The 26325-nt window shown below is 51.5% G+C and overlaps 1 protein-coding gene across 7 annotated transcripts in view; it reads right to left on the bottom strand.

The window, feature by feature from the left end:
* Positions 1-25857, bottom strand: part of CBFA2T3 (CBFA2/RUNX1 partner transcriptional co-repressor 3) — a 111107-nt gene extending 85250 nt beyond the window's left edge. For 5 of the 7 annotated variants that reach the window (XM_073308222.1, XM_073308220.1, XM_073308219.1 and 2 more), the window contains exon 1: positions 24934-25013. Coding sequence is in view for 1 of the 7 variants with exons in the window: in XM_073308218.1 (XP_073164319.1) it covers positions 24934-25024 (91 nt within the window). In the remaining 6 variants the exon portion in view is untranslated. Of the gene's footprint in view, positions 1-24933 lie in introns of all 7 variants that reach the window. The other 2 variants (XM_073308218.1, XM_073308216.1) reach the window with 2 other exon arrangements.
* Between the last annotated feature and the right edge of the window lie 468 nt (positions 25858-26325).

Here is a 26325-nt window from a genome sequence, read left to right on the forward strand (position 1 = left end):
GGGTGCATGTGTGGCTGCTTGCGTGTATATGGGTAGAGGTGTCCGGGTCTGTTTGCAGGAGAGGGTGTGTGTATGTTTGCATGGATGTTCACTGGAGGAGAGAGGGTGGGAATGGTTGTGACCCTGCTGTGGTGTCTGGTTTCACCCAGTCCAAGTGGTGCCCTGCCCTGTCTTGCAGGAAATGCCGATGGTTATTATTAGCAGCCAGCGAGCAGCTGTCTGCAGAGTGAAAAGGAGGACTTGTGGCACCTTAGAGACTAACCAATTTATTTGAGCATCAGCTTTCGTGAGCTACAGCTCACTTCATCGGATGCATGCAGTGGAAAATACAGTGAGGAGATTTTATATACGCAGGGAATATGAAACAATGGGTGTTACCATACACACTGTAAGGAGAGTGATCAGGTAAAGTGAGCTATTACCAGCAGGAGAGAAGAAAAAAAAAACCTTTTGTAGTGATAATCAAGGTGGGCCATTTCCAGCGGTTGACAAGAATGGGTGGAAAATAAACATGGGGAAATAGTTTTACTTTGTGTAGTGACACATCCACTCCCAATCTTTATTCAAGCCTAATTTAATGGTGTCCAGTTTGCAAATTAATTCCAGTTCTCTCCTTGGAGTCTGTTTTTTGAAGTTTTTTTGTTGAAGAATTGCGTCAGGACCCATCACTCTCACAGATCGTAGGAGACAGGCCAGTCCTTGCTTACAGACAGCCCCCCAACCTGAAGCAAATACTCACCAACAACCACACACCACACAACAGACCACTAACCCAGGAACCTATCCTTGCAACAAAGCCCGTTGCCAACTGTGTCCACGTATCTATTCAGGGGACACCATCACAGGGCCTAATAACATCAGCCACACTATCAGAGGCTCGTTCACCTGCACATCTACCAATGTGATATATGCCATCAGGGGCCAGCAATGCCCCTCTGCCATGTACATTGGCCAAACTGGACAGTCTCTACGTAAAAGAATAAATGGACACAAATCAGATGTCAAGAATTATAACATTCAAAAACCAGTAGAACACTTCAATCTCTCTGGTCACTCGATTACAGACCTAAAAGTGGCAAGTTCTCTGTGTATATAAAATCTCCCCACTGTATTTTCCACTGCATGCATCCGATGAAGTGAGCAGTAGCTCACGAAAGCTTATGCTGAGATAAATTTTTTAGTCTCTAAGGTGCCACAACTCCTCCTTTTCTATTTGCAGATACAGACTAACCCGGCTGCTACTCTGAAACCTGTCTGCAGAGTGCTGATGCAATGAAGTCTGGGAAGAATGCAGAGTGGCAATTGCATGGGGGGGGAGAGACAGAGAGAGAGAGAGAGGCAGGCAGGACTGGACCCCATCAGACACGCGTGACTAACACACAGCGTACAACGTGGCTAGGGGATTCCACCCCCAGAGAGGGAACCTGGAGAGTGTGTCACAGCCAATTTCCCCAGCAGGGAGAATTTTGCCTACAAGGCAGTGATGCCTAGGCCAAGGCCAAGAAGTCTACCTGGGTAAGCACAGGACTGGGAATCGGAGGTCTAATATCGCCTCTGCCACTGCTTCCTGGTGTAGCCTTCGGTGAGCCAGGTGATCAACGCCGCGGGCAGTTAATGATTCCACAGCCCTTTGGAAATGCTAATTGTGGGCTGAGTTGGCTGGAAAGTGCTTGTGTGTTTGCACTCCCAAGTTGTCTATTTTTACATCAGCTGTTAGCTCGCACACAGTTACTAGGCTTCCATGCACAATCACAGAAATTGTGCACACACAGGTTTCAGAGTAACAGCCCTGTTAGTCTGTATTCGCAAAAAGAAAAGGAGGACTTGTGGCACCTTAGAGACTAACCAATTTATTTGAGCATGAGCTTTCGTGATCCACAGCTCACTTCATCATATGCATACTGTGGAAACTGCACACACAGTTTTGCATGCACAAATCCATGTGCACTTTTCTGAAAAGATGGCCCTATTTATTGCATACAAAATAGGACAAACCCTGAGTTTCCTGTCTCCCTCCATGGGCAGAGGCCATCCTGCTCTGACCCTGTCTCCCACCAGAGGTTCCACACTCTCCTCACCTTCACAAACCTCCATTCCTCACCGCATTATAGCCATAAGGTTTAACGTCATCAGGAATGAGAGGGACCCAGGTGCTGATTCCCAGACCAGAGATCTCTATTGCCAGGATCCACACCCTCCACTTAGAGACGCACCAGGCATTTAACTTCATACCTGCTGTCCCCTCACTTTCTCCACTGCCAGCCTTCTCTCTCCCACCCCTTCGTGTCCCCCCACCACTGTGCTTGAGGGTTTGGGACGTGATCAGAGGTGTAGTTTGACTTCTATATTTGGGTGGGGGGTGGCTCCACTCAGGCCAACGGGGCCACACATGGCGGGGAGGGCAAATTCCATGCCTGTCCACAGGGACACCATTTCAGATGGGGGGAGGCAATTTTAACCATGATTCCAAGGGCTACTTTGGCAACTGAAAACTCTAGGTTTTTTGCAGATAATAACTTAGAAATCTCTGACAGAAGCATTGCATCTAATTCCTCTGTCAAGAAAGAAAATTAAATAAATATTAGACCCCCTCAGCTCTAATACTAACATGTTCTGACATCTTGTGGCAAGTCACTTACAGAATGCTGGTTAGGTGTAAAATTGTAACGTCTATTCTTACTCAGATATTCTTCCTAAAGTCAGCAGGGACCACTGTGATGATCTAATCTGACCCTCTGCACCTCGCAGGCCACAGAACTTCACCCACCCACTCCTGTAATAGCCCCCTAGCCTCTGTCTGAGTTACTGAAGTCCTCAGATCATGGGTTAAAGATGTCAAGTTACAGAGAACTCACCATTTACACTAGTTTAAGCCTGCAAGTGACCCATGTCCCATGCTGCAGAGGAAGGCAAACCCCTCCCCCCCTCTCCCGGCAAGGTCTCAGCCAATTTGAACAGGGGGAAAATTCCTTCCCAGTCCCAAATGTGGCAATCAGTTAGATCCTGAGCATGTGGGCAAGTCCCACCAGGCAGATACCCGGGAAAGAATTCTCTGGAGTAACTCAGAGTCCTCCCCATCTAGTGTCCTGTCTCAAGCTGTTGGGGATTTTTGCTACAGGCAGTCACTGGTGGGTCCCTGTAGACAGTCCTGTTATACCCTCCCCTCCAAAAACTTACCAAGCTCAGTCTTGAACCCAGGTAGGTTTTTGCCTCCACTGCCCCCCTTGGAAGGCTGTTCCAGAACTTCACTCCTATGATGGTTAGAAACCTTCGCCTCATTTCAAGCCTAAACTTGTTGGTGGCCAGTTTATATCCATTTGTTCTGGGGTCCACACTGGTGCTTAACTTAAATAACTCCTCTCCCTCCCTAGTGTTCATCCCTCTGATGTATTTATAGAGAGTAATCAGATCTCCCCTCAGCCTTCATTTGGTTAGGCTAAACTAGCCAAGCTCTTTGGGTCTCCTCTCATAAGGTAGGTTTTTAATTCCTCTGATCATCCTAGTAGCCCTTCTCTGCACCTGTTCCAGTTTGATTTAATTTTTCTTAAACATGGGAGACCAGAATTGCACACAGTGTTCCAGATGAGGTCTCACCAGTACCTCGTACAATAGTAACAACACTTCCCTGTCTCTACTGGAAATACCTTGCTTGATGCACCCCAAGACTGTGTTAGCCTTTTTCATGGCCACATCACATTGACAGCTCATAGTCATCCTGTGTTCAACAAATACCCCCAGGTCCTTCTCCTCCTCTGTTGCTTCCAACTGATAAATCCTCAGCGTATAGCAAAAATTCTTGTTGTTAGTTCCTAAATGCATGATCTTGCACTTTGCATTATTAAATACCACCCCATTTCTATTACTCCAGTTTACAAGGTCATCCAGATCTTCTTCTATAATATTCTGGTCCTCCTCGGTATGGGCAATACCTCCTAGCTTTGTGTCATCCGCAAATTTTATTAGCACACACCCACTTTTTGTGCCAAGGTCAGTAATAGAAATGTTAAAATCAGTTCGGTCCCAAGACCGATCCCTGAGGAACTCCACTATAACCTCCCTCCAGCCTGACAGTTCACCTTTCAGTGTGACCCGCTGTAGTCTCCCCTTCAACCAGTTCCTTATCCACCTTTCACTTCTCACATTAATCCCCATTTTCTCCACTTTAACTAATAATTTCTCACGTGGAACTGTATGAAACGCCTTCCTGGCATCCAGGGAGATCAGATCCGCTGCGTTTTCTTTGTCTAAAATGTCAGTTCTCTTCCCAGAGAAGGACATTAGTCACTTTGTTACCACCTCTGGAATCCAACAATTGAAACAATTGTAGAAAAATCTACAGTTACTTTCTATCATTCATTGAGCATCCGATGAAGTGAGCTGTAGCTCACGAAAGCTTATGCTCAAATAAATTGGTTAGTCTCTAAGGTGCCACAAGTACTCCTTTTCTTTTTGCGAATACAGACTAACACGGCTGTTACTCTGAAACCTGAACTTTAGGAAACATTCTAACAGCCCTTTCTTATTTTAATCACCTGTTAATCACTCTGGTTATAAACAAAATCCTGACTCCCTGCCTCAGGGGCGCAAGCTGGGAACAGCACATCTGTCTCCTCTGCTGTTCTCATAGCATTGCACACTCAGGCTGCCTGGGGCTTGCAGCTTGGGCGGGCAAGGCCCTCCATGGCCCCCCAACCTCCGCCTAGGAACGTGATGGCAAACAGGGCGAGGCAGAGAAGGCAAAGGGGTTGTTTTTAGCTGACTACTGTCAGCTAAATGGATCCTCCTAACAGCTCAGCCTCCTGCAAGGTTGCATCTCCTCCCCAGGGAGGACTGCAACAGGAGAATTTGCAAGCTGGGGGGGGGGGCGAGGGGAGGGAGGATACATGTGAATCGCCATCTCCTGCAGTGCAGGTGCAGTTCAGGTTAGAGTGACCTGTGGCCTACGCTTTTAGGTTCACCTGTGCCCTGTCTGCTGAGGAGCCCAGAGGATAGCACCCTGGTTGTAGCAGCAGAGCTCTGTGTGCTCTGAAAGGATGGTGTAGCAATGGGGCTTGGGCAAGCTGCATTCCTTTGGTTGTTTCTACTGAACTGACACCCCTCAGCAGACCTTTGATCCTTAAAGGGACGGGGCCCAAGTAGATCTAAGCCTGACATTCCCTCTCGAGTGCTACCCTTCCCCTTTGTAAATGTAAAGTCATCCTGGTGTTTCTATGAACAAAGTGGAGCACACAGTCCATCCGTTTGACTGATTAGCAGCCAAACACTCGTTCTACAGGCTGGTACCCGTCGCTCTCAAGTGAGTCTTTAGGTCTCTCCTCTGACACACCTTCTGGTACTGAGGGCGGAAGCTCTCTCTTCAGTTTATTTCACATTAAGCAGAACATTTCTGCAGCCATTTTAGTTCCGCTTTCCAAGTGAATAGTCCGTTTGGAACCCTTTCAATACCCAAAGGTATTCACATCCTAGTCAGTCCTTAGAAGAGCTGTTATTTTCTAAGCGCTGGATAACTTGGGGTGTTTTTGGTGTTCGGAACTGACTAGGCAGTTGGGTATGTGTCACAAACTTTCTCCTTAATGCGAAATAAACTTCTCTGTCTAATTGGATGCCTCGCGTGTCAGTGGGTTGTTCTGGTGATCTGTCCTCTTGGGTTTCAGGTTCCATGGTCTTGTGTTGATGTTCATGTCTTTCAACGACTGGCATGAATGCCACATCTGTCGGATCAACAGTTTCCAAGTTTACAGGTCAACAACATCCTCATTTCCCAGACAGAGCTGAAATGGTTCTGCCTGTGAACTCAGGGTCTCTGTGGCATGAGCAGTATCTGGTACCATCACATAATGTGGTTCATCTTAGTCCCGTGCACTTTCTGATCATACCAATTTTTACCATGAGCTGTGGATTTTTGAGAACATTTTCATGCCAGTTCATAAGCGTCTTTCATCTGCTCTTTCCATTTCTCAGCTTAATCGTTATGGCCCCCAGGTGCAGATTCAAAGTTCATAGGTAAACTAAATGCAGTGTCAATGGGCAAACACGGTGATCTTCCACCTAATAAATAGAATGGTAAGAACCCTGTAGCCTCATTTCATGTACAATTATAGGCATAGATTTGGGAGTTCTTCCTTCCAGTTTGACTTTTGTTCTTTTAACAAGGTTCTCAACATAGCCAGCGGAGTTTGGTTCAGCCTATCTAACTACCCATAGCCCTGTGATATGGGGCTGTGCAGGGGGCATGGATCAGTGGTCACGTTGCACTCCCTATCAGCACCCGGCCCAGGCCGGGGAAGCTAATGACCCAACTAGCTTCCAAATTGACCCAAATTTGGTGATGAATCCTGGTCCCGTGCCACTTGAAGCACATTGTACATATGCTAAGAAGATGGGGTTGTGTGAGACGTTACAGTTTTACAGTTGTGCTGTACCCTTCTGAATAAATTATTTTCAAACTCTGACCCTTGGTCATTATGGATCCTTTTGGGGAAACCAAATTTTAAAACCAAGTCACTGAAGATCTTGCCTGCCACAGTCTTGCCGGAGTTGGCAGTGCTAGGTAGGTTTGGGCAAGCCTAGTGAAGTGATCAACTATCACTAAGATGCATCCATAGCCTCCTTTGCTGAGGCAAGAAGCCTATTGATACAAGCTCAAATGGTTCTGTTGTGTCGATGTGAGTGAGTGGAGCTCTGGCAGGCTGGCAAATTTCCTTTGCTTGACACATGTACAAACTCTAGTGAGATGATGTTTGATGTCCCTCTTCATCTGTGGCCAATAAAACCAGTCTCTTGTGAGACTGATTTCTTGCTCTGCTCCTAAATGTTCCATCTCTCCACATAGTCCTTTTGTATCTTACAGAGGATAACAGTTAGTTCAGTAACATAGTTTTCCAGTAAACTATTCCATCCAAATGCAGTGATCCCACGGAGACAGCAAATCTTACCCCGTTCTCCCATGTCCTTTTGGTTGTTTGGTTTGTTCCCCAAGGACTTATCATAAAGAATTTTACTAAGAGCTGGATCTTCTTTCTGAGCTGCCAAAGTGTCTTCTCGTCGAATAGGATTGATGGTGGATTTCATACCCTTGGAGAAGTCTTCTACTGCCAAAGGGTTGGTAGTAATAGCTGCTAACCAAAATACCTTGTCATCTCTTTGTACATCCAAGGACAGCAAAACAGCATTAATAACTCCTTTCCTGTCTCTTCTGTGCTTCCATCCTATGTTTTTCCATATCAAAGGGGAATCTGGATAAAGCATCTGCCTCCACATTAGATTTCCCTGGACGATATCTAACCTTGAGGTTAAAATGAGCTAATTCTGCAACCCACCAGTGTGCTGTGGCATTCAGCTTGGCAGTGGTGAAAACATATGTTAGTGAGTTGTTATCGCTGTAAAGCATGAAGGATTATGCCTAGTAGAGGTTTTTACAGAATTTGTCAGCTACAGCCCATTTCAGAGCTAGAAACTCCAGCTTTTCTGAATTAAGGTGATAATTCTTCTCTCCTGCAGTTAGTGTTCTTGACCCATAAGGAATTAGGTGCAGTTTTATACTCTCAGTTTGCCCCAATGTTAATATAAGACCTAATTCCTTACTGGAAGCATCTCCATGAAAGATAAAGGGTAAGGCAAAATTGGAATAAGCTGTTACTGGTGGCTGTACCAGGCAGTTAAATCAGCGGGTCTAAAACTCTTTGATGTTGCCCAGTCCAGGGAACTGGCTGTTTGGAAGGTATCTCTCCAGATCCCTTGTCTTGCTCTTTGGCTTTCTGATTTTTCGGACTCCACTTTTGACAGTGTTGTGTGTCAGATTCTAACGGAACAGTCAACAAGTTATACCACGGCTTTGCTATTTGAGAAGTCTTGGATATATGTTGATAGCAGGTGAAAAAGCCTGGCAGCTTGCCAGGCTCCTCCCTATGGAGTTTGGTGGTTCCTCTGCAAGAATACAAACAGCCAAGGTGTCAGCTGGATTCACCTTATCCCCTTCAGCAGGTACCACCTTTCCCAGGTAACGGACCTCTCTCTTAACGAGCTCACATTTCAAAGCTTCATTCCAAGCTTCTGCAACCGTTGCAATGCTCTCCTTACAGTCTCTGTGTGTTCTTCAAAAGCACCACTGTGCACAAGGGTATCGTCCAGGTAGGGGATACACATCTCAGTCGTAAATTTGGCAAGGCACTCTTCCACGCGGCAGGTGCTGGAGCATTCAAACTCCAGCCTGTTTTAAGGCCACCCTCTCGTCACTGTGCTCCAAACCTAACCTACCATCTCCTTACGCTCTGCAATAACAGGCCCATCCTCTGCTGTGGGTGGAAGGGTTATCTGCTAATGATGCCCCCAGCTAAAGAACAGATCTGTTTATCTAAGCACTTATCCTGGGCTCATCATTGTGGTAGGTGAGCACCTTACCCTTAGGTCAACACGTGCAAGGGGCTGAGAGGCTACCGTGCAGAGCATGGGACATGTTTAGATCTTTCTTTCCTTCCCAGTTGTGTACAAACTCCACCCCAAAGGGCTCCATCCAGAGGTTAGGGGTCTATTGCAGGAGTGGGCAGGTGAGGTTCCGTGGCCAGCAATGTGCAGTAGGTCAGACTAGATGACCACCATGGTCCCTTCCAGCCTTAAAGCCTGTCAGTCAGTGAGCTTTGGGCACCCTGACCGTACTCTCAAACACACAAAGACATAGCAGATACAAAGTAAAAATCAGCCAAAACAACGTCTCTGCTCTTTCCTCCCTGTCTCCAACACACCTCACTCCATCACCAGTCACACGGTGGCCCGTACCGCTTAAACCCATCCCATTGCAGTTTCCCACTAGATGCAAATCAATCAGGCAGATCCTTCCCCAATGGCCGCTCAGACTCAATGGGCTTTGCAACATGCCCAGAAGGTCAACAGACTTCTCCCAGCAGAGACTGGTGGGCCTGGTGCCATGAATGTGGCCAAGCTGCGGCCCATTTGGGGCCCTAAGGTGTTGGGGGAATTTAGCAAGCCCGGGAAGCTGCAGCATGACGTGAGTGTCTCTCGAGGATGATTAAGTCCCTAGACACATCTCCAAACAAAAACAGGCACCTTAGACTTTCGGGGCCACATACCCACCCCAGGGGCACTCTTTGTGCATGTGCACTATTTTTTGTGACATGTGCAAAACCACTCCTGAGTGCAAACAGATTTTGCTCTTGGAAATTCTATCGATTGTGCAGGTGACGTAATGCCAGTTGTGTGTGTGCGCGCACGTGTGCGTGCATGCGCGTGTGCGTGCGTGTGCACGTGGGTGTATGTGTGTGCGCATGCGCGTGTGTGAGTGCGCGTGTGTGCACGTGCGCGCGTGCGTGTGCGCACGTGCGCATGCGTGCATGTGCGTGCGTGTATGTGAGCGTGCATGTGTGTGCGTGCGCGTGTGTGCGCGTGTGTGCGTGTGTGTGCGTGCGCATGTGCGCTCGCGTGTGTGCGTGTGTGCATGTGTGTGTGCGTGCGTGTGCGCGTGCGTGCGTGTGTGCACGTGCATGTGTGCGCATGCGTGCGTGCGTGTGTGCACGTGTGTGCGTGCGCACGTGCGCGTGCGCGCGTGTGTGCATGTGCATGTGTGCGCATGCGTGTGCGCGTGTGTGCACGTGTGCACGTGCGTGCGTGTGCGCGTGCGTGCGCGCGCGTGTGCACGTGTGCGTGCATGCGTGCGCGTGTGTGCACATGTGCGTGTGTGTGTGCGCGTGCGTGTGCACACACACACAAAACAGCCCATGCACAGACTGAGACTGGTCTTGCAAATCTGATCTTACATCATTTTTACCCCACCTGTTATCTCTGTGAAAACATTCCACTGAAGTAATTCTTCTTCTTCTTCTTTTATTTGCTTTTACTTTCCTGTCTGCTGTTTCCCCTGCTCTCCCGACATCCCTGAGTTGTTTGCTAAGCTCATGTGCTTCTGAGTACACATTTAAGAGCTGATTGTTATTCAGGCAATATTTCTTTTCATAAGCGTAAGGCTTTTTAAAAAGCCGATGGCATTCATTTATCCCACCTTTCCCTGCACAAATATGTTGAGTCATGCCCCTGTTTGGCGAGCACCGCAGACCATAGCCTGGGAGTCAAGAGGCCTGTTCAGATCAGAGCCTCCACTCAGAATAGCAGGCATGGGCTGGGTCTGTCCCGGCCAAAGCCGGGAGGATGAGGTTTCATGAATGGCTGGTTCTACAATCCCTGCTCCACCAGCCACTTCATCAACTCAGAGGCTGCTATGTACCTGCTCTGTTCCCACAAGCCTTCAGGCTTAGCATCCTTTGCTTTCTTACGAGACAGGTTCTTCTATCAGAGGGTGTAGACTTGAGAAGAAGCATGGTCTAGTGGGTAAGGTACTGGATGGGGACTCCAGGGTTGTAGGTTCAATTTCCAGCTCTGCTCCAGACTCCCTGTGTAACCTTGGGCAAGTCATTTCCTCGCTCTGTGCCTCAGTTTACCTGTCCTTCCTCAGGCACAGTTCCCACCCAAGTCAGGAAAAGCCAAGGCTTTGGCTCTCAGAGGGTTTGTCTTCCTTGCCTCCTGTAAGATCCTGCCCCCCTCCCCCCCCCCCTTGCTGGCTAGGACCCTGCAGCTGCAGTGAAGTTTATGTTTCTTCCACCTGCAGGTTCCTTTTGCCAGCATCAATCACTGTCTTTGAGCTTTGGCCCCTTTGTGGGGGCCACACCATATTTCCTCAACCCAGAGGCTCCTGGGTGGGGAGATTTTGTCCCCACCTGGCAAACTGCAAAGGGCAACAACATATAACAGAGAGAGAGAGCTGCCATGGGGGCATCGAGGAGGCTGTGAGCTACCTGGACCACAAGGAGACCTGTGAGACTGGGGACAGTCTGAGCAACAGCAAGCATTGCATGGCTGCAGAGATGGCTTGCAAGATTTCCATCCCCTACCCCACTGCATGAGTGACGGTCACTGTTGGCTCTGAGGAGCCGAATGACAGGCTCCAGGCTCATGTCTAACTGGTGTTGGCGAGTCTCACAATGATACTCGAGGTGTTTCTGAAAGCCCCAGCTCCTGGATCCATGGGATTCCATGAGAATCTCAGAGTGGTAGCTGTGGTAGTCTGTATTAGCAAAAACAGCGAGGAGGAATCCCGACTTCCATTACAAAAACAAGTCATTTCTAGCCCTCGTGGTGGCTGAGAAAAGCTGGAAAGCGTGACATGAGCGCATCACAGAGGATCAGAAAGCAAAAGGCAAGTGAAAAGAACCCACAGTGCAGTACTGGTTTGAAGTCTTGTGATTTGGGGGGCTGGACTCAGGATTTTTTAAGGCTCAGGAATGGCAATGCTGTGACCACCATCAAAACAACCTACTACTCCTGCTTTGACAGCTGGCTGGAGGAGACGGCGTCATGGCAACAGATGCCCAGGAAGTGCAGAGTGCAACCTCCGGCTAATGTGAAGCTAACTGGTAACCCCAGCCTGCCTTCTGTGGAAGGAAAGCTGCCGGGGAGTTAAAATAGCAGCACCGTGCCCTTTCCTAGCACTCGCTGCCTGTGGATCTCAAAGCACTCTCCACAGCTGGACAGATCCTTCCAGGTAGCAAGGGACACAGTCTCCCCCATGATGGGGCAAAGAGCAGCTCCTCTCTCAGGAGCAGCCAACAAACTATATTTCTGCCCTGCCCCCTTCCCCCTCCCAGGTATGAGAAGTTTCTCGGTGTACTCAGGAGATGTCAAATTTCCCATCTGGTGCTTTCTGTGCGGGGATGTGTTTGTCTTAATCTCAGCGTCTAAATCCAGCTCGCAGCTAATCCCAGGAGCTGAGTCGCAGACCGCGTGCGCCGTTCCTTTTTAATTTCGTTTGAAACCGAAGCTCACCCTCGCTCATTTCCCAGCTCTGCAATTCAGTGTGGAATGCACAGAGCAGATAAGCGACTTGCTGGGAGCCAGCGGGCTGGAGAAGACAGCTCACCCGCACACACGAGTTATCACTCGCTGCAGCTGCATCCGTCTAGGTGACATCTGCTAAACAGGAAGTGCCTCTTGCCAGTTTCTTTCTTAAGAAAAAGGGGGCTGGTTTTGTTTGCTTCCCCCCTTTCCCCTATTTGTCTGGGGTCGGGCCTTGCAGATCTTTCTTCATTTCTTTTGAGTCACAAGGCCACCGAGTGAGCGAGGGTTCATGTTTGTAACTGTTGAAAGACCAGGCTTTCTTAGCACCAGCGTTTTTGAGGCAGCATAGTGGCCCGCATGGTGTGGGAAAGGAGTTTAGAGGGGTTTGTGGCAGCCACAACACGTTTAATAAGGATTTAAAAATAAAAAGGTTTCCCAAGCCAGTTGCTCTGATCCTGTTACGTGGCATAAAAAGAAAAATGCTCCTAGCCATTGTGGGAAGAGTGTCACCAGCCCTGAGAAGTGCAAAATCAGGGTTCATGTCCCGCAAAATGATGAGATTATCTTAGACATCAAGAGATGAAAAAAAAATCGAGTTCTTGTTATTAGTCTCCTGGTTTCTGGGCCTTTAGGGAGTCCTGTTTACCAGCATTTCTCAGCCACCAGGAAGGTAGAAACTTTGTTAAAGATGAGATTCTCATGTGATCCCATGACTACCAGAGCTGGAGCTTTAAGAAAAAACCCAATTACCGTGAAACGGACACTAAAGCAGCGAGAGTGGCAGTACGTGGTCATTACGTACATTACGTGGTCAGTACGTAGCGCCAGGGCTGCGGAAGAGTTTCCATCCCAACCCCACTGATTTCACCAAGTCACAACTTTCTGAAATATCCCCTGGAGGAGCTGAAATTCTCCAGGTTTGGTCTCTGCCCAAAGGTGAATTTGTGAGGGAAGTGTGAGCTAAATCCCCTAAGCCCATTTGGAGTTAGGTGGGATTGCCAAACAAACCTTTGTCACGTTTTACCAAAGTTTCTGACTGTATTTTTCCTCACATCCGAGCCAATCTGTGGAACTGCAAACACAGCCCCCAGCGACTTGCCTACACATCGCTCTCTTCTCTCAGGGGTCTCTCTCTCTCTTTCCTCAATACTGGGGCAACATACCCAGCTCTCTCCTTCCATGTGCTGCCCCATCTCTGTTCCAAGAGCCATTCCCTAAGAGCTTCCAGTGTTCATTCTCCCAGGGCCAGAGTCCACTCTGTGCAGCCCTATTGAAATTCATCAGGCCTTGCTGGCCCTAGAATGGAGCTCCTTTCCACTCTTGCCAATATGTCCCATAGAGAAGGTCTTTGGATCATCTCTGGGGATCTGGGCCTGCACCTCTGGCCACTCCCTGGCACCTATTCTCAGGGAAGTTAGTTGAGACTGGAAGAATGTGAGGATCCAACATCAACTCCTTTGTAGCAAGGGTCCCGAGTGAATTAGCAATACCCTGCTCTCCAGCCAGGCCCATCTGGATCTCTGTCTCTCACACACCACATTTTACCCAGACTTCATCAGCCCCTCTTGGTCTTCTCTTCTGATGCAAGGGCAGAATCTTCTCCTTCCATGCGATGCCCTTCAGCAAAATCACACTTTGAGGTCTGACCACATCACAGATGTACATAACATAAGAACACAAGAACGGCCATACTGGGTCAAACCAATGGTCCATCTAGCCCAGTATCCTGTCTTCCGATGGCAGCTGGGACCAGATACTTCAGAGGGAACAAACAGAGCAGGACAATTATCAAGTGATAATTATCAATTATCAACTGTCGTCCAGTCCCAGTCAGAGGTTTAGGGATACCCAGAGCATGAGGTTGCCTCCCTGACCATCTTGGCTAATAGCCATCAATGGACTTATCCTCCATGAACTTATCTGATTCTTTTTTGAATCCAGTTATACTTTTGGCTTTCACAATGTCTCCAGGCAAGGAGTTCCACAGGTTGACTGTGCGTTGTGTGAAGCAGTACTTCCTTTTGTTTTAAACCTGCTGCCTGTTAATTTCATGGGTGACCCCTGGTTCTTGTGTTATGGGAAGGAGTAAATAACACTTCCTGATTGACTGTCTCCATCCCAGACATGATTTTACAGACCTCTGTCATATCCCCCCTGAGCCGTCTCTTTTCCAAACTGAACAGCCCCAGTGTTTTTAGTCTTTGCTCTCACGGAAGCTGTTGCATCCCCCTCAATCAGTTTTGTTGGCCTTCTCTGCACCTTTTCCAGTTCTATCTTTTCTGAGATGGGGCGAGCAGAACTGCACGTCGTATTCAGAGTGTGGGTGTACCACGGATTTATATAGCGGCATTATGATCTTTTCTGTCTTATTATCTATCCTTTTGCTAACATTTGCAGTGGGCGAGGTCTAGGTTGGATATTAGGAAACACTAGTTCACTAGGAGGGTGGTGAAGCACTGGAATGGGTTACCTAGGGAGGTGTTGGAATCTCCATCCTTAGAGGTTTTTAAGGCCCGGCTTGACAAAGCCCTGGCTAGGATGATTTAGTTGGGGATTGGGCCTGCTTTGAGCAGGGGGTTGGACTAGATACCTCCTGAGGTCCCTTCCAACCCTGATCTTCTATGATTCTCTTAGCTTGTTGGACTGCAGATGTTTTCAGAGAACTAGCCACGAAGTAGCAGTGGGAGGCAGGTTTTCCAGGAGGTGTTGGAAATGCAGTGCAATGTCAAGTGTGCGCTGCACACCAATTCCTTGTAGCTATGCGGGGAAGGCAGTGCATAGAACAAACAACGCCAGGGCTGGGACAAAGCTGATGCTCTGAGGGGATCAGGGAGGCTGCCCTGGGCACCAGCATTTGGGTGACAAAACATGTAGAGACCCTGGAGGGATTTTAAAAGGTGACCAGGTGCAATGGCATCTGTCCCCAGCTGCCCTGAGCTTTTCTTGCCTGCGCCGAGAGCGAATTGCAAGGGAAAATGGGCTCTGGAAACAGGGTGAGTTAGGCAGCAGGAAGGCTGGGTGTCTGCTGCCCCACACTTAGTGCGGTCATCTACTCCCATGCACAGGGCACATGAAACTCCACCATTTGCACTCAGTAGCACTGTGCACCCATTTGGCATGGACTTCGCACTAATGTAATGACTACACCTGGTGCAGGGCACTGGAGGATTGGGCCTTTGAGGTAATGTCTACTAGGGCCAGAGTGCAACAGAGTGTGTGATAGTTTGATCTAGGTCACAAGCTCTTGTGTGAGGCCAGGCTGCTCCTCCTCAGGGTGGGCCTTGGTCTAACTGATCAGGGCACAAGAAAGTTGAATAGTTTCCCTTACTGATTGCTTCCAGCTAGCACCATGTGACCTTGGGTTCCTGCCCTGTTTCTCCCCACCAGGAGCAAGCTGTCTGTGCAATTAGGTTGTGGAAGAGTTAACGCTCTCCCCTTCCGCTTGGCCAAATAACAACCCCCTAGCAGGCTGCTTGCCAGTGCTCCCAATTTGACAGGGTGGAACTGGCTGCATAAGGCTCTTTAATGATGGGAATTTAATTAGCTTGCATTGCACTTCCAACACCTCCGGTCCCTGCAAAAAAATCAATGTGAATTAACAGAAGTCAGTCCCGCACAGCCTGCTTCAGCCCTGCCACTCGCCCAGAGCTGTAGACAGCTTTATCAGCCGGTGCGCAAGAGCCAGCTTAATGGGCAGGGAGCTCGCTTGCTCCCTGCCCGCTTACACCAGCTCTGAGGGCAGTTTGCAAGAGAGGAGTCCCATGCCGCCAGGGTAAGGACCAGGTGGAAAATGAAGCTAAATCAAAGCCTACAGTGAAACTAACGAAACCATTGCAATAGGTCTCTCAGAGTCACTCTAACTGGATATGCTGCCCTCCAGGCTGCTGCCGCTGGCTCCCTCTGAGAGCTGTCCTCTGGGCCCAAAGAGAGAATGGGCAGCTGCCAGCGTAGCAGGTCTATTGCTGCATCCAGGGATGCCTTCGCTCAGGATGGCCGCCTACCTCCCCTCCCCCTGAGGCCAGCCCTTTGACTCTCCCCACAATCCACCCAGCCGTGAGCACGGAGCTGACCCTCCCGCCGGGGGACACCGCCACGCTGCTAATGGGCACAGAGCCGGGACCCAGGACTGCTGGAGTTTTACTCCTGGCGCTGACCCCGATGAGCTGCACGACCTTGGGCCAGCCAAGCTGTGCCCGTTCCATGCCACCATTCCACCCTATTACTGCCACTCCACTCGCTGGCCTGCCCATCCCTCCAGCTCTAACGAGAGCTAACCTGTCCCGTGGAAACCCCAAAGGCCCCACTGCGACCTCTACACCAGGCCTTGACGCTGGGTGGCACTTCCTCAGTGGGCATGATGCCTGTTGCCTGCCCCAGACCCTGGATACACCGCGCTCCTGGGTGGGAGGGGGGCAACGGGCCGCAGGCCCCCCAAGCCATGGAACAAACAGGGGCTGCAGAGTGCCACTGAAAGTGGGGGGACAGAGGGTATGACTAGGGGGGAGTCGGGTTCTGCCCCAGGGTGGGTGTTGGAGGGCAAACCCATCCTGCACTCACTGAGCAGCAGCAGTACCCATCCCATGGGGCTAGCGGGCTCCCCACTTTGGCCATTGGCTGCTCTCATCCCAGCGTCACGTGACCAGAGCTGGATGACCAGCGGGGGCGGGGAGGGCAGCCAAATTTGAGTGAGTGGCAGAGCAGTGTATGGGGGCACAGCACCACTCAGGGTGGGTCTCATTCGGCAACCCACCCCCACGGTCTCCCACTTCCCAGGGGCAGGGCCTGACCTCTTCTGTGTCACACCCCCAGGGGCACAACCCACCCCCCCAATCATGTTTTTGGAAGTGTGGAGGAGCCTCAGTTTCAGATTTTGCCCCTAACCCCCGCAAACCTCTGTGCAGCCCTGCAGCCCGACATTCCCCCTCTCTCCCAAATCTCCACAGGAGCATGGGAATTGCCCCCTCCCCAGCCCCTGCTCTCCCCTTACTTTTCCATGTCCACCATTGGACTGAACCATTCCAGACTCCTGCCAGTCTGAGGATGGACCGGGCGAGACAAACCCAGCTCAGTTGCGTTGCTGGCCGGGCAGGACACGGACCCCTCGACCAGTGAGACGCGGCAGTGGGAGGGGACGGCAGAGATTGCCTTGGGGGACGGGCCCAGCTGACACCCGCTGTGGAATGGTAACGCTGTCAGGGCAAGGGCACAGCCGGTCTCCTAGCACCTCGCAGGACTCGGCGTTGCCCAAGTGCCGCAGCTAATGCCCCTCTGCCTCGGGGAGCCCCTCTGGCTCAGGGCCCAGGGTGCAGGTGGAGGATTGACAGTGCACAGAGAGCTAAAGTGGGTTGGCCACAGGCACACCGGGGGTCTGTGGCAGAACCAGGAATAGACCCGCATCACCTGGGAGCAAGCCCAGGGCCTTAACCACAAGCCGTCCTCCCATCCCTGGGCACTCTGTGCAGCCTGCCAGCCAGAGGGCCCAGTTGACACCAGTGGTCCATAGGCAGGTTCTGATGGGGACATTGGTCCGCTCAAAATTGGCCTGAGACCCAGCTCAGCTCGCAGGGCACAGGAGGGAGGCCCCCTAGTGACCTGACTCAGGTGTGAGGGTATAAGGTCTTTGGGGTGAGGAGTGGAGATGAGGCGGGGGGCAGGAGCTGGGGGGAAAGGGGACAGAGTTGAGACCCAGGGACGGGGGTGCAGATAGCAGCTGTGGGGGGGGGGGCGAGCGACAGAGAGCGGAGGAGGGTGAGAGTGAATAGAAGCAGATGGGGGACAGGATCTGGGGGCGGATAGGAGCCAGTGGGCACACGGAAAGTCTCCAGGGGCAAGAGTAGGTCAGGGGAAAGGGGACAGGGGTAGAAGGGTCTTTAACTTCTAGGCCCCACTCCCCTCCAGAACCTGGAATGGAACCCAGCATTCCTGAGGCCCCCCATCCCCCTGTGGTCAGCCTCTCTGTGTGAAACCCACTGTCAAAGTGTGGGCCTTGTCCCCCTCCAGTGGCTGGTGCACCTGGCAAATAGCAGCCTACCACTGCTGCCGGTTTCTCTGGTAGCTCAAGTGGAGTGGCTCTAAAGGTGCTGATGGCTCATGGGTGGGGGGTACAGTCGGGTTCCACAGGATGGGATTTCGGCTGTGTAACAAACATAGGAAATTGCACAAAAACGTCGGTGTGAAAAATGTTAAGGTTGCAAAGTCATGCAGTGTGCAGATAGGAAATGCCAGAATTGATGCTGGCCGTGCAACCTGAAGGCAGGCCTCTTGCATATATGCATTGTGAAACAGACTTTAATTACACGTTCCCAGCCTATACTGTCGACAGGACCCTGCCTCATTCAGTGCACAATGCATGAAATTTACCCTTCTGAAACAGGCAACCCCATCACCTTCTTCTGTGCAAGCCTTCCTCCTTCCCTCGCCTGCCCCGTTCGTCCCTTTCCTCTGCGGAGTGGCTAAGTGATGCTGTGCCTATGCTCGGGATTTGGGGCCAAAGTTCCCCACTGTTGCTAAGACTGATGCAGCTCCCTCATTGGCAGCAATGCTGGCTGCACTGGTGTGGACAGGTGGCTGAGTGGCCACTGGCATTTTAGGCCTGTTATCTGCAGTGTTAGATAACAGGATGGTTTGAGTTGTGACAGAAGCCTTGTCTACACGCGAGTCCAATCATAGCTATCACCAACGGAGCCGTGTTGACTAAAGTGGGAAATTGTGGCCAAAAACACCTGGTCTGGACACAGCCCTGTAAGTTCCTGACTGCAGAGAGTTTGTCCTTAGTCTCTCTGGCAGGTCCCACGTGTACCTATGAGGCTAGATGGTAGGTATTATTGTTGTTAATTACTGGGAACACATGCATCTTGGGAAGCAGGGGATGTTGCTGGCTGGCTGTGATCACCTTGCCCTATTTCCAAGTTCCCAGGCTAAGCAGGGCTTGTTATCAATAGCAGAAAACCGTGCCCTCTCTGTTTGATTTCATTTCCTTTCTCCCCGCCCCTCCCTGCTCCAGTGCTCCTCTGAGATAACTGAAACCAAAGTGAAGGGTGGGCCATGGACCAGCCAGCATTATCGCTCTCTTCCTCACGGCAAGGAAATCAGGAAGTTTGCAGAGATACCCTGCCAATAAAATAAACACTGCTCCTGCCAGCAGCTGAACGGTGTATCACCCCTGACAGCTGCCAGAGCTCCCCTTGGATCGCCCTTCCGGTCAATAATGTGTGCAAATGAGCAGCCACCCAGCAATGAACCGAGCTCCAAAGCTTACTGCATGGAGACCCTGTGTTTATGGCACCGCCCACCGCTGGTAGGGAAAGAATTCTCCATGCCGCAGGGCAATGGCGGGGCGACCGGGAGAGACTGACCATGTGTTGTTATTAGAGAGCTGAGCTCTGCATCCTCCATCTTCAGCAACACTCAGATCCAGACCCTGATATCTCAGCCCTCTATAAACAATTGAAGGCCCTTCTATAGCTCCCATTGCTGGAGTACCCATCACGCTTTCCTCACAACGCCCTGGGTGGCAGGGCAGGTCTGGTTGTACAGATGGGGAACTGACGCTGAGGGATTTGCCCAAAGTCACACATGGAACGTACGGCAGAGCACAGAATCCAAGCCAGGTCTCCTGAGCCCCAGACCAGCACCTAACCACGGGGCCAGACTTCATCTTTACAAGGAGATGGGAACTCTCCTCCGCAGATTCAGATCCTTCTTGAACCCCACCTCTGCTGCGGAGCTGGCAAGAACCTGAGTCAGCTTCAGTTATGCCAGGCTGGGGCACTACAGGAAACCCTCCAGTAGGACAGACAGACAGATTAGATAGATGATGACAAACACCAGGCAGGAGGGCAGCTGTTATGCAATAAACCCATAAAAATGGCACTACCAAAATGTGTGCCAGCTGTCACCCAGACCACTCAGATACCATGGTGATGGGCAGATTCTAAGAACCTGAACAGACGCTGCTCAGAGGTTACAGTCGCTTCCTCTGTTCTTTGTTTGCCGAATGTAAGTGTCCCAAGGCTGGGACCGAGTCTGCGAGGCAATTAGAAAGTGTCTCGCATTGCACATGGTGGGAAATCCCACGGTATAAATGATAATCATTTCCGCTGGAGAGATCCTGCCATCACCCCACATTTACCATCTGGGAAGAGATCCTCCCAAGAAAGGGCTCAGGATGGGACACTCCCCTTCCCCACCTTTACTCTAGCATCGCCATCAGGATGCATTATCCATTCATCCTCTGCCTTTCCCTACTGGGCCATGGTCTCCCCTTGGCCCCTGGGCAGAGCTCCCACTGAAATCAAAGAGCAAAGAAACAGCAAAGTCCCGTGGCAGGATATGATCCATAGCGGGCATGGCACTCATTGTGGGAAACCAGAGCCTGTGATTCTCTGAGCAGAAGCAGTGGCCCTAACTGAATCCCAGTCGGCAAAGGGTTAACTCCTGGCCCCTGTTAATCCCAGCAGGCAAAGGGTTTACTCCTGACCCTTTTTAATCTCAGTAAGCAAAGGGTTAACTCCTGGCCCCTGTTAATCCCAGCAAGCAAAGGGTTAATCCCTGGGCCCTGCTAATCCCAGAAGGCAAAGGGTTAATCCCTGGCTGCTGTTAATCCCAGCAAACAAAGGGTTAATCCCTGGGCCCTGTTAATCCCAGCAGGCAAAAGGTTAACTCCTGGCCCCTGTTAATCCCAGAAGGCAAAGGGTTTACTCCTGGCCCCTGTTAATCCCAGCAAACAAAGAGTTAACCCTGACCCCTGTCTCCCACAGCTGCACTGGGCGGAGTAAGGAGATGGAATTGGGGCCTGCTAGCCCAGGCAGGCTCTCTGAGGAAACTCGGGGAACTCCATAAAACAGCTAGTTCCCCAGGGCTGGCATCCTCTGAATTCCTGGGGAGCTGTAGTGTTTATGGGCCACTGGCTGAGGGCTTTAAACTAGAGAGAGCATCAGCTGGGAGGGCACCTGTGGGTGTTCTTGTGTGAGTGAGTTATGGTTGCCCCAAATGCCCACAGCTGCGCTATTATTCACTCTCCACTCCGCTGAGAGGACTAAGGGCAAAGGTACGGCTTTCTCCCCCCTTACCCAGTATGGGGGTGTGATGGGTGACCAGGTGTAGTGGTGAAGTTTTGCTCTCTGCATTGATATCAACCTGGAGTGGTCCTGGGTATGATGGAGGCTTTCTGGTGAGCCAATAAGACCTGCTATAAGCCTCTCCCAGCTGGAAGGGGGAGATCTCTTTCCCTGGCTCTCCCATGTTGCTTGTCAAAGAAACCCTGGTGCTGGGGCTGACTCGGGTCAGACATGCCTGCGCTGTACAGTCTGCTCTCAAGGGCAGTATTGCTCCCCTGATAGCCAGGTGAATCTCTGCTACACGCAGCCGGTTTCAGGTGCAGCTGCTGGACCTTCACGCTGTGTCTGCAGCATGATTTCTTCACGGCAATTTCCTTTCCGCACTCCCCTGGTAAGAACAAGGGGAGGGGAGCCCTAGTGGAGGCCGGCCGCCAGCCCTCTGAGTCCTGTGTTTCTTAACCCTGTTCGGAGCCAGGGTTAAGATGATGATGTAGTGGTTACATGTCCCTGGACAGTCAAGCTACAGCTTCTTGCCTTTGCCAGGGCTGTGGTGGGCTTGTACTGCTGGGGGACCTTAACGAGAGAAGGCTGGTGGAGACAGGGTCTCCGGCTGCTCCTATTTACCTTGTAAATCAGCTCAGCTGCTGGATTATTTCTGCCTGAAAAACAGACCCTGTTGCTGGGCTGCTCTGAATGCCAGGGCAAAAGCTGGAGAGTCCATGCTTTAAAGGGGAACCAGCCAAACTGCCTCTAAGACTGCCGATGTCCAAATCCCCGAAACAGCATCAGCAGGTCTGGTTAACTTCCCCTTTTGTTCCTCCTCTTATAGGAGTGCCACTGTATATGGGTTGCTGGTGCCTATGACTGCGGCTGGGAAATCCATCTGCTGCTGGGGAAAGAGTAAGTCCAGTTTGTATGCGATCCCAGTTGGGTTTTTAAGTTTTTGGTTGATCAACTTTATGGGTCTCAGAGAAGAATATTGAAAAGAAAGCAGAGACCCAGTATCCTTAGGCCAGTAAATAAAACCCACAGATGCTCATGATTCCAAAAGTGACTTACTAAGAACAGCAAAAAGAAAAGGAGGACTTGTGGCACCTTAGAGACTAATAAATTTATTTGAGCATCAGCTTTCGTGAGCTACAGCTCACTCCTGCCAGCTCTGCTCTTAGGAGAGGTGAGGTGAGAACACAGGACTGGGAGCCAGGGGTCTCCTGAGTTCTCATCCTGCCTTTGACACAGACACTCTCTGTGGCCCTGGCTAAGTCACTGCGCCTCTCTGGAACCTGGGGCTGATGGTGCCTGCCTCACTCCCAGAGGGCTGCGAGGATGAGCTAGGAAATGTTTTCTAGCCCTCTGAGGGTGGAAAGTGTTCTACACAATGAAATGTTCTTGCCGCCCTCCATGCGCACGCCCAGCTCCTGCCCATGCTAGTTGGGGGGCAGGCCATAGGGTGCACAGCCCTGCTTCTGGGATGGCATCCTCAGAGAAAGGGTCAAGATATTTCCAGCAGCAGCAGCTCATAGGTACGAACCGTGTGATCTGCTGAGGTCTTGCCGCTGGGCGTCACTCCAGCTTGGATTCTCTGAGGCGCTGCCGTTTTACTGGGACGGAACCGCTCTGCCCATGTTACCTGGTGTGGTTCTGTGCAGGGCTGTACAGTGATGTGGGAAGCCTCCTGGGGTGTGTCCCCACGTGCCTCAGGACCTAATCCTGAGAGGTGCTGAGCCCCACCTGACTGTGGGAGCAGGCCTTTGGGCAGCACTGGGGTGGAGGCTGGGAGCTGTGTCTCCGGAATACTCTCTGTGTGTGTCAGGGATCCCCTGGCTTCTAGGCAGCCTGGTTCCTCGTGTGTATTCACCTTTAAAATCGTGCTGCCAGGTGCTGGTGCAGACACACAGCACCAGGGACAGGCCCCCAATTCAAATGCACAGTTACCGGCTGGGGAATAACAGGCAAGGCAGCAGAGCTGCTGAAAAGGATTTGGGGGTGAGAGTGGGTCACACGTGGACTATGAGTCAAAACCATGATGCTGTTGCAACAAAGGCTACTATCGTTCTGGGGTATATTACCAGGCATGTTGTATGTAAGACATGGGAGGTGATGGTCCCGCTCTACTCGGCACTGGGGAGGCCTCAGCTGGAGTCCTGTGTCCAGTTCTGGGCACCCCACTTGAGCAAAGATGTGGACAAATGGGAGAGAGTCCAGAAGAGAAATGAGAAAAGGTTTAACCATTCCTCCTAGCTCAGGGTTTCTAAAAAACCCTGGGTATGTTTAGTTCTGAGGAAAGACTGAGCAGGGACCTGATGACAGTCCTCAAATCGGTGAAGGGCTGCTCTAAAGAGGACGGGGTCAACTGTTCTCCATGGCCACTGAAGGTAGGAGACGTGATGGGCTTAATCTGCCGCATGGGAGACTGAGGTGAGATATTAGAAAAAGCTTCTTAACGCCCAGGGGAGTGAAACCCTGGAACAGGGAGGGTGAGGGAGGCTGTGGAATCCCTGTCCTTGGAGGATTGTAAGAACAGGTGGGACAAACCCCTGTCAAGAACAGTCTGGGTTTACTTGGCCCTGCCTCAGTGCACATCACTGGACTAGATGAGTTCTCGCGGTCCTTCCAGCCCAACAGTTCCATGATTCTAACCCTCTGGAGTCACTTGGGATGGGCCCAGCAGCTCCTACACTTACATGTGCACTGGGTTAGTGGGCTGGACCTCATGAAGCCCTGCACCCTTCCTCCCTTTGCTTGCGGGGACAGCAGGGCCTTTCTATGGGTCCCCCCAGCATCCTCGAAAGCTCTGCAGGGCGGAGACCCTCCTGCTGGCTGGGAGTGGTAGGAGCATTGCCCTCCAGAGCCCAACCACGTGGCCCCACTGACCCCACTTGCTTGCCACTCAGGCCTCGGATCCCCGCACGACCATGCAGTGCTATCCCCATGCTGGGCTGCCCTGTTTCCTTCCCATCTCCACTGCCTCCCCTAGCAGAACATTATCAACTCTGTAGCAACCCTAGGAATGAGGGTGTCTGGGGAAAATGCATTACGGAGACTAGATGGATCCACAAGGGAACAGCTTTAACTCCAGCTCCTGCAGCCCCTCTGAGCTGTATCCCTGACGTGGAGCAGTAATTGACAGCTCATTAGGAGCACTGATAGCCGCAATGATACCCACACACCTCAGGGACTGGTGCAGGCGGGGCCAGATCTTGATCTCCATTACGCCAGGGTGACTTTGGTGGAGCCAGCGAGACTCTCTGGGGTAAGTGAGCTCAGAATCTGGCCCAGAATTGCTGCCGGGGAATTAGAGTGGAAAAATAAAACAAGATTCAGGATTACACATGAGCAAGTGACCTGATAATTAAAGAAAGCACCGAGTAAATTCAGGATTTAAAACCTGTAAATAAAACATGAACGAGCCTGATTAGTCATTATGGAAATGTTAATTGCAAAGCAGACACTGCCAACTCAGGATGCACCTTCCTCCAGCTCTGTAGCAAAATCCCTCCATTGTCCTGTGTTGCTCACAGATTGGAGACCAGAAATGCAGTCAAACATCTCTCTGCTCCCAACCTGGCTGCCTCCTCCCAATACTCTGGGACAGGTGACAGTCCTGCTGCTGTATGAACCAGCCTGGCAGCTCCCCGGGGCTCTGCTCCCCCGGTCTATCTGGTTTGTTTGTCCGAGGTGCCATTGGCTTTGCCTAGTCACCAAGTCAAGCTGACATTAAGCTCCCGCCTTTGGAAAACAAGTGCATCTCCCACCTGCTGTGGGGCCCTTGCACCGAATCTGTCTGTGTTTGCCACCCAGTAAGTGCAAGGGCTTGTTTGTGCCCAGGGCTTTCCCTGCGATGAACACCTGTCTGGCTAGTTACGGGCTGCTCTACTGCACTGAAATCCTGTTTGATATATGGGATGAGTCAACATCTCAGCCCTCATTGCGCATGTAAACAAAGCGGACAGGCTGGCAGCTGTAACTGCTACCACCTGCCTGTCCAGGATTGGCTTGTTTCACCTCCCATCCAGAGACCTTGTGTCCTTACCTTGGCCAGTTCTCCTGGAGCCGCTTCCCCAGGCGCCATGGCAAGTGGAGGCTGAAGGTTGGTTTTCCAGCTTGGAAGAGCCTCCAGCCATTAAAGCCCAGCCGGTTGCTTGCAGTGCCAGCTGAACTGTGTGGTGGTGGGCTCCAGAAATGCCCTCTGCAGTGCCAGGCCCTCTGCTGCCAGCACTGCTGGAGAGGATCCTTCCAAAGCTCTACCTGAGCTCTCTGATGAAGGCTAGCTGCGTCAAGGGGCTATGGAGGGTGAATGTCTCTCTCACATGCTCTCAGCCACTTTGCAGGGGAGAGGAAATCCCCACAAGAAATCCACACAAGAGGAGAGGCAGGCTGGAGAGCTCCGGCCTCTCCTGCTGGTTGCTTAACAGAAAATGCCGGCTGGCGGCTGCTGGTTACCTGTCCCTAGGGCACCCTGCCCTGAGTCTCTCTGACTTACTGCTGTCCAGCCTGCTCTGGAGCGTGCCTTGCAAGGGGTGCTGGGTGCTCATGTGACAGCCAGGGTTGATGTGGAGGGGGAGTTGTGTCCCATGGTGAGAGGGGAAGGCAAACAGCTGCCTGCTGGTGATAATGCAGCAGGGGAGGAGGACTGGGCAGCTGAACCCTTGTTCTTCCCCCAACAGGAACCATCTGTGACCAAGCCCAGCTCTGTCTTCCCTGTCACCCATTCCGGTCTGACTTTCCAACAACTTCCCCTTCGCGCTGGCTTCACTTCCCCACTCCGCGAGCAGGGCCAGCGCAGTAGCAGCCGCAGCAGCGGCCAGGCTGGTGTGACGAGTTCTCCTTTTCCCATGCGGGGCGGGGTCAGGGACTGCAGGCGGGAGGAGGAACTCGGTGCTGGGCCTGTCGGTTCTACGTACAGCGGGCTGGGCAGGTGGGTGTCTGTGGCTGTTGTCGTCTTGAACTCGTAGGAGGGACTTCCAGAGGGCCTGAGAACTGACATGATCAGACCTGGCCTGGTGCCATGCCCTGGGCCTGCTGGCACACCTCTAACACGCCTCAGCCGTGCACCCTCTAGACTGCAGCCCTCACGCAGCTACAGGTCTCCGCTACACCTTGCCCATCTCTCAGCTGGAGAACTGGAAAAAATCCCCCAGAAGTCTTTGCAATCTGGAGCCCCCTGACTTTCTTAAGTGGTCCTGGCTTCTCCCATCTCTAGTGTGTCTTGGCTCCTGCCTTCTCCACCATCCTGGGCTTCTGTTTGCCCTGACGCTGCTGACCCGCAGGGTGCAAGCCCTGGGGAAAGGAAAGGACTTGTTAGAGAGAGAGCCGAAAGGCTGTACAGGCGGCTGCAGGTGGGAGGGAGGAAATCTGTCCTAAAAATATAGCCGTGACTGCTCGCTCCCCGAAGATGGCTCAGCAGATGGTGTGTCTCTGCCTG

Source organism: Lepidochelys kempii, chromosome 12 (genome assembly GCF_965140265.1).
Source record: "Lepidochelys kempii isolate rLepKem1 chromosome 12, rLepKem1.hap2, whole genome shotgun sequence".
In the NCBI taxonomy this organism is placed as follows: Eukaryota; Metazoa; Chordata; order Testudines; family Cheloniidae; genus Lepidochelys; species Lepidochelys kempii.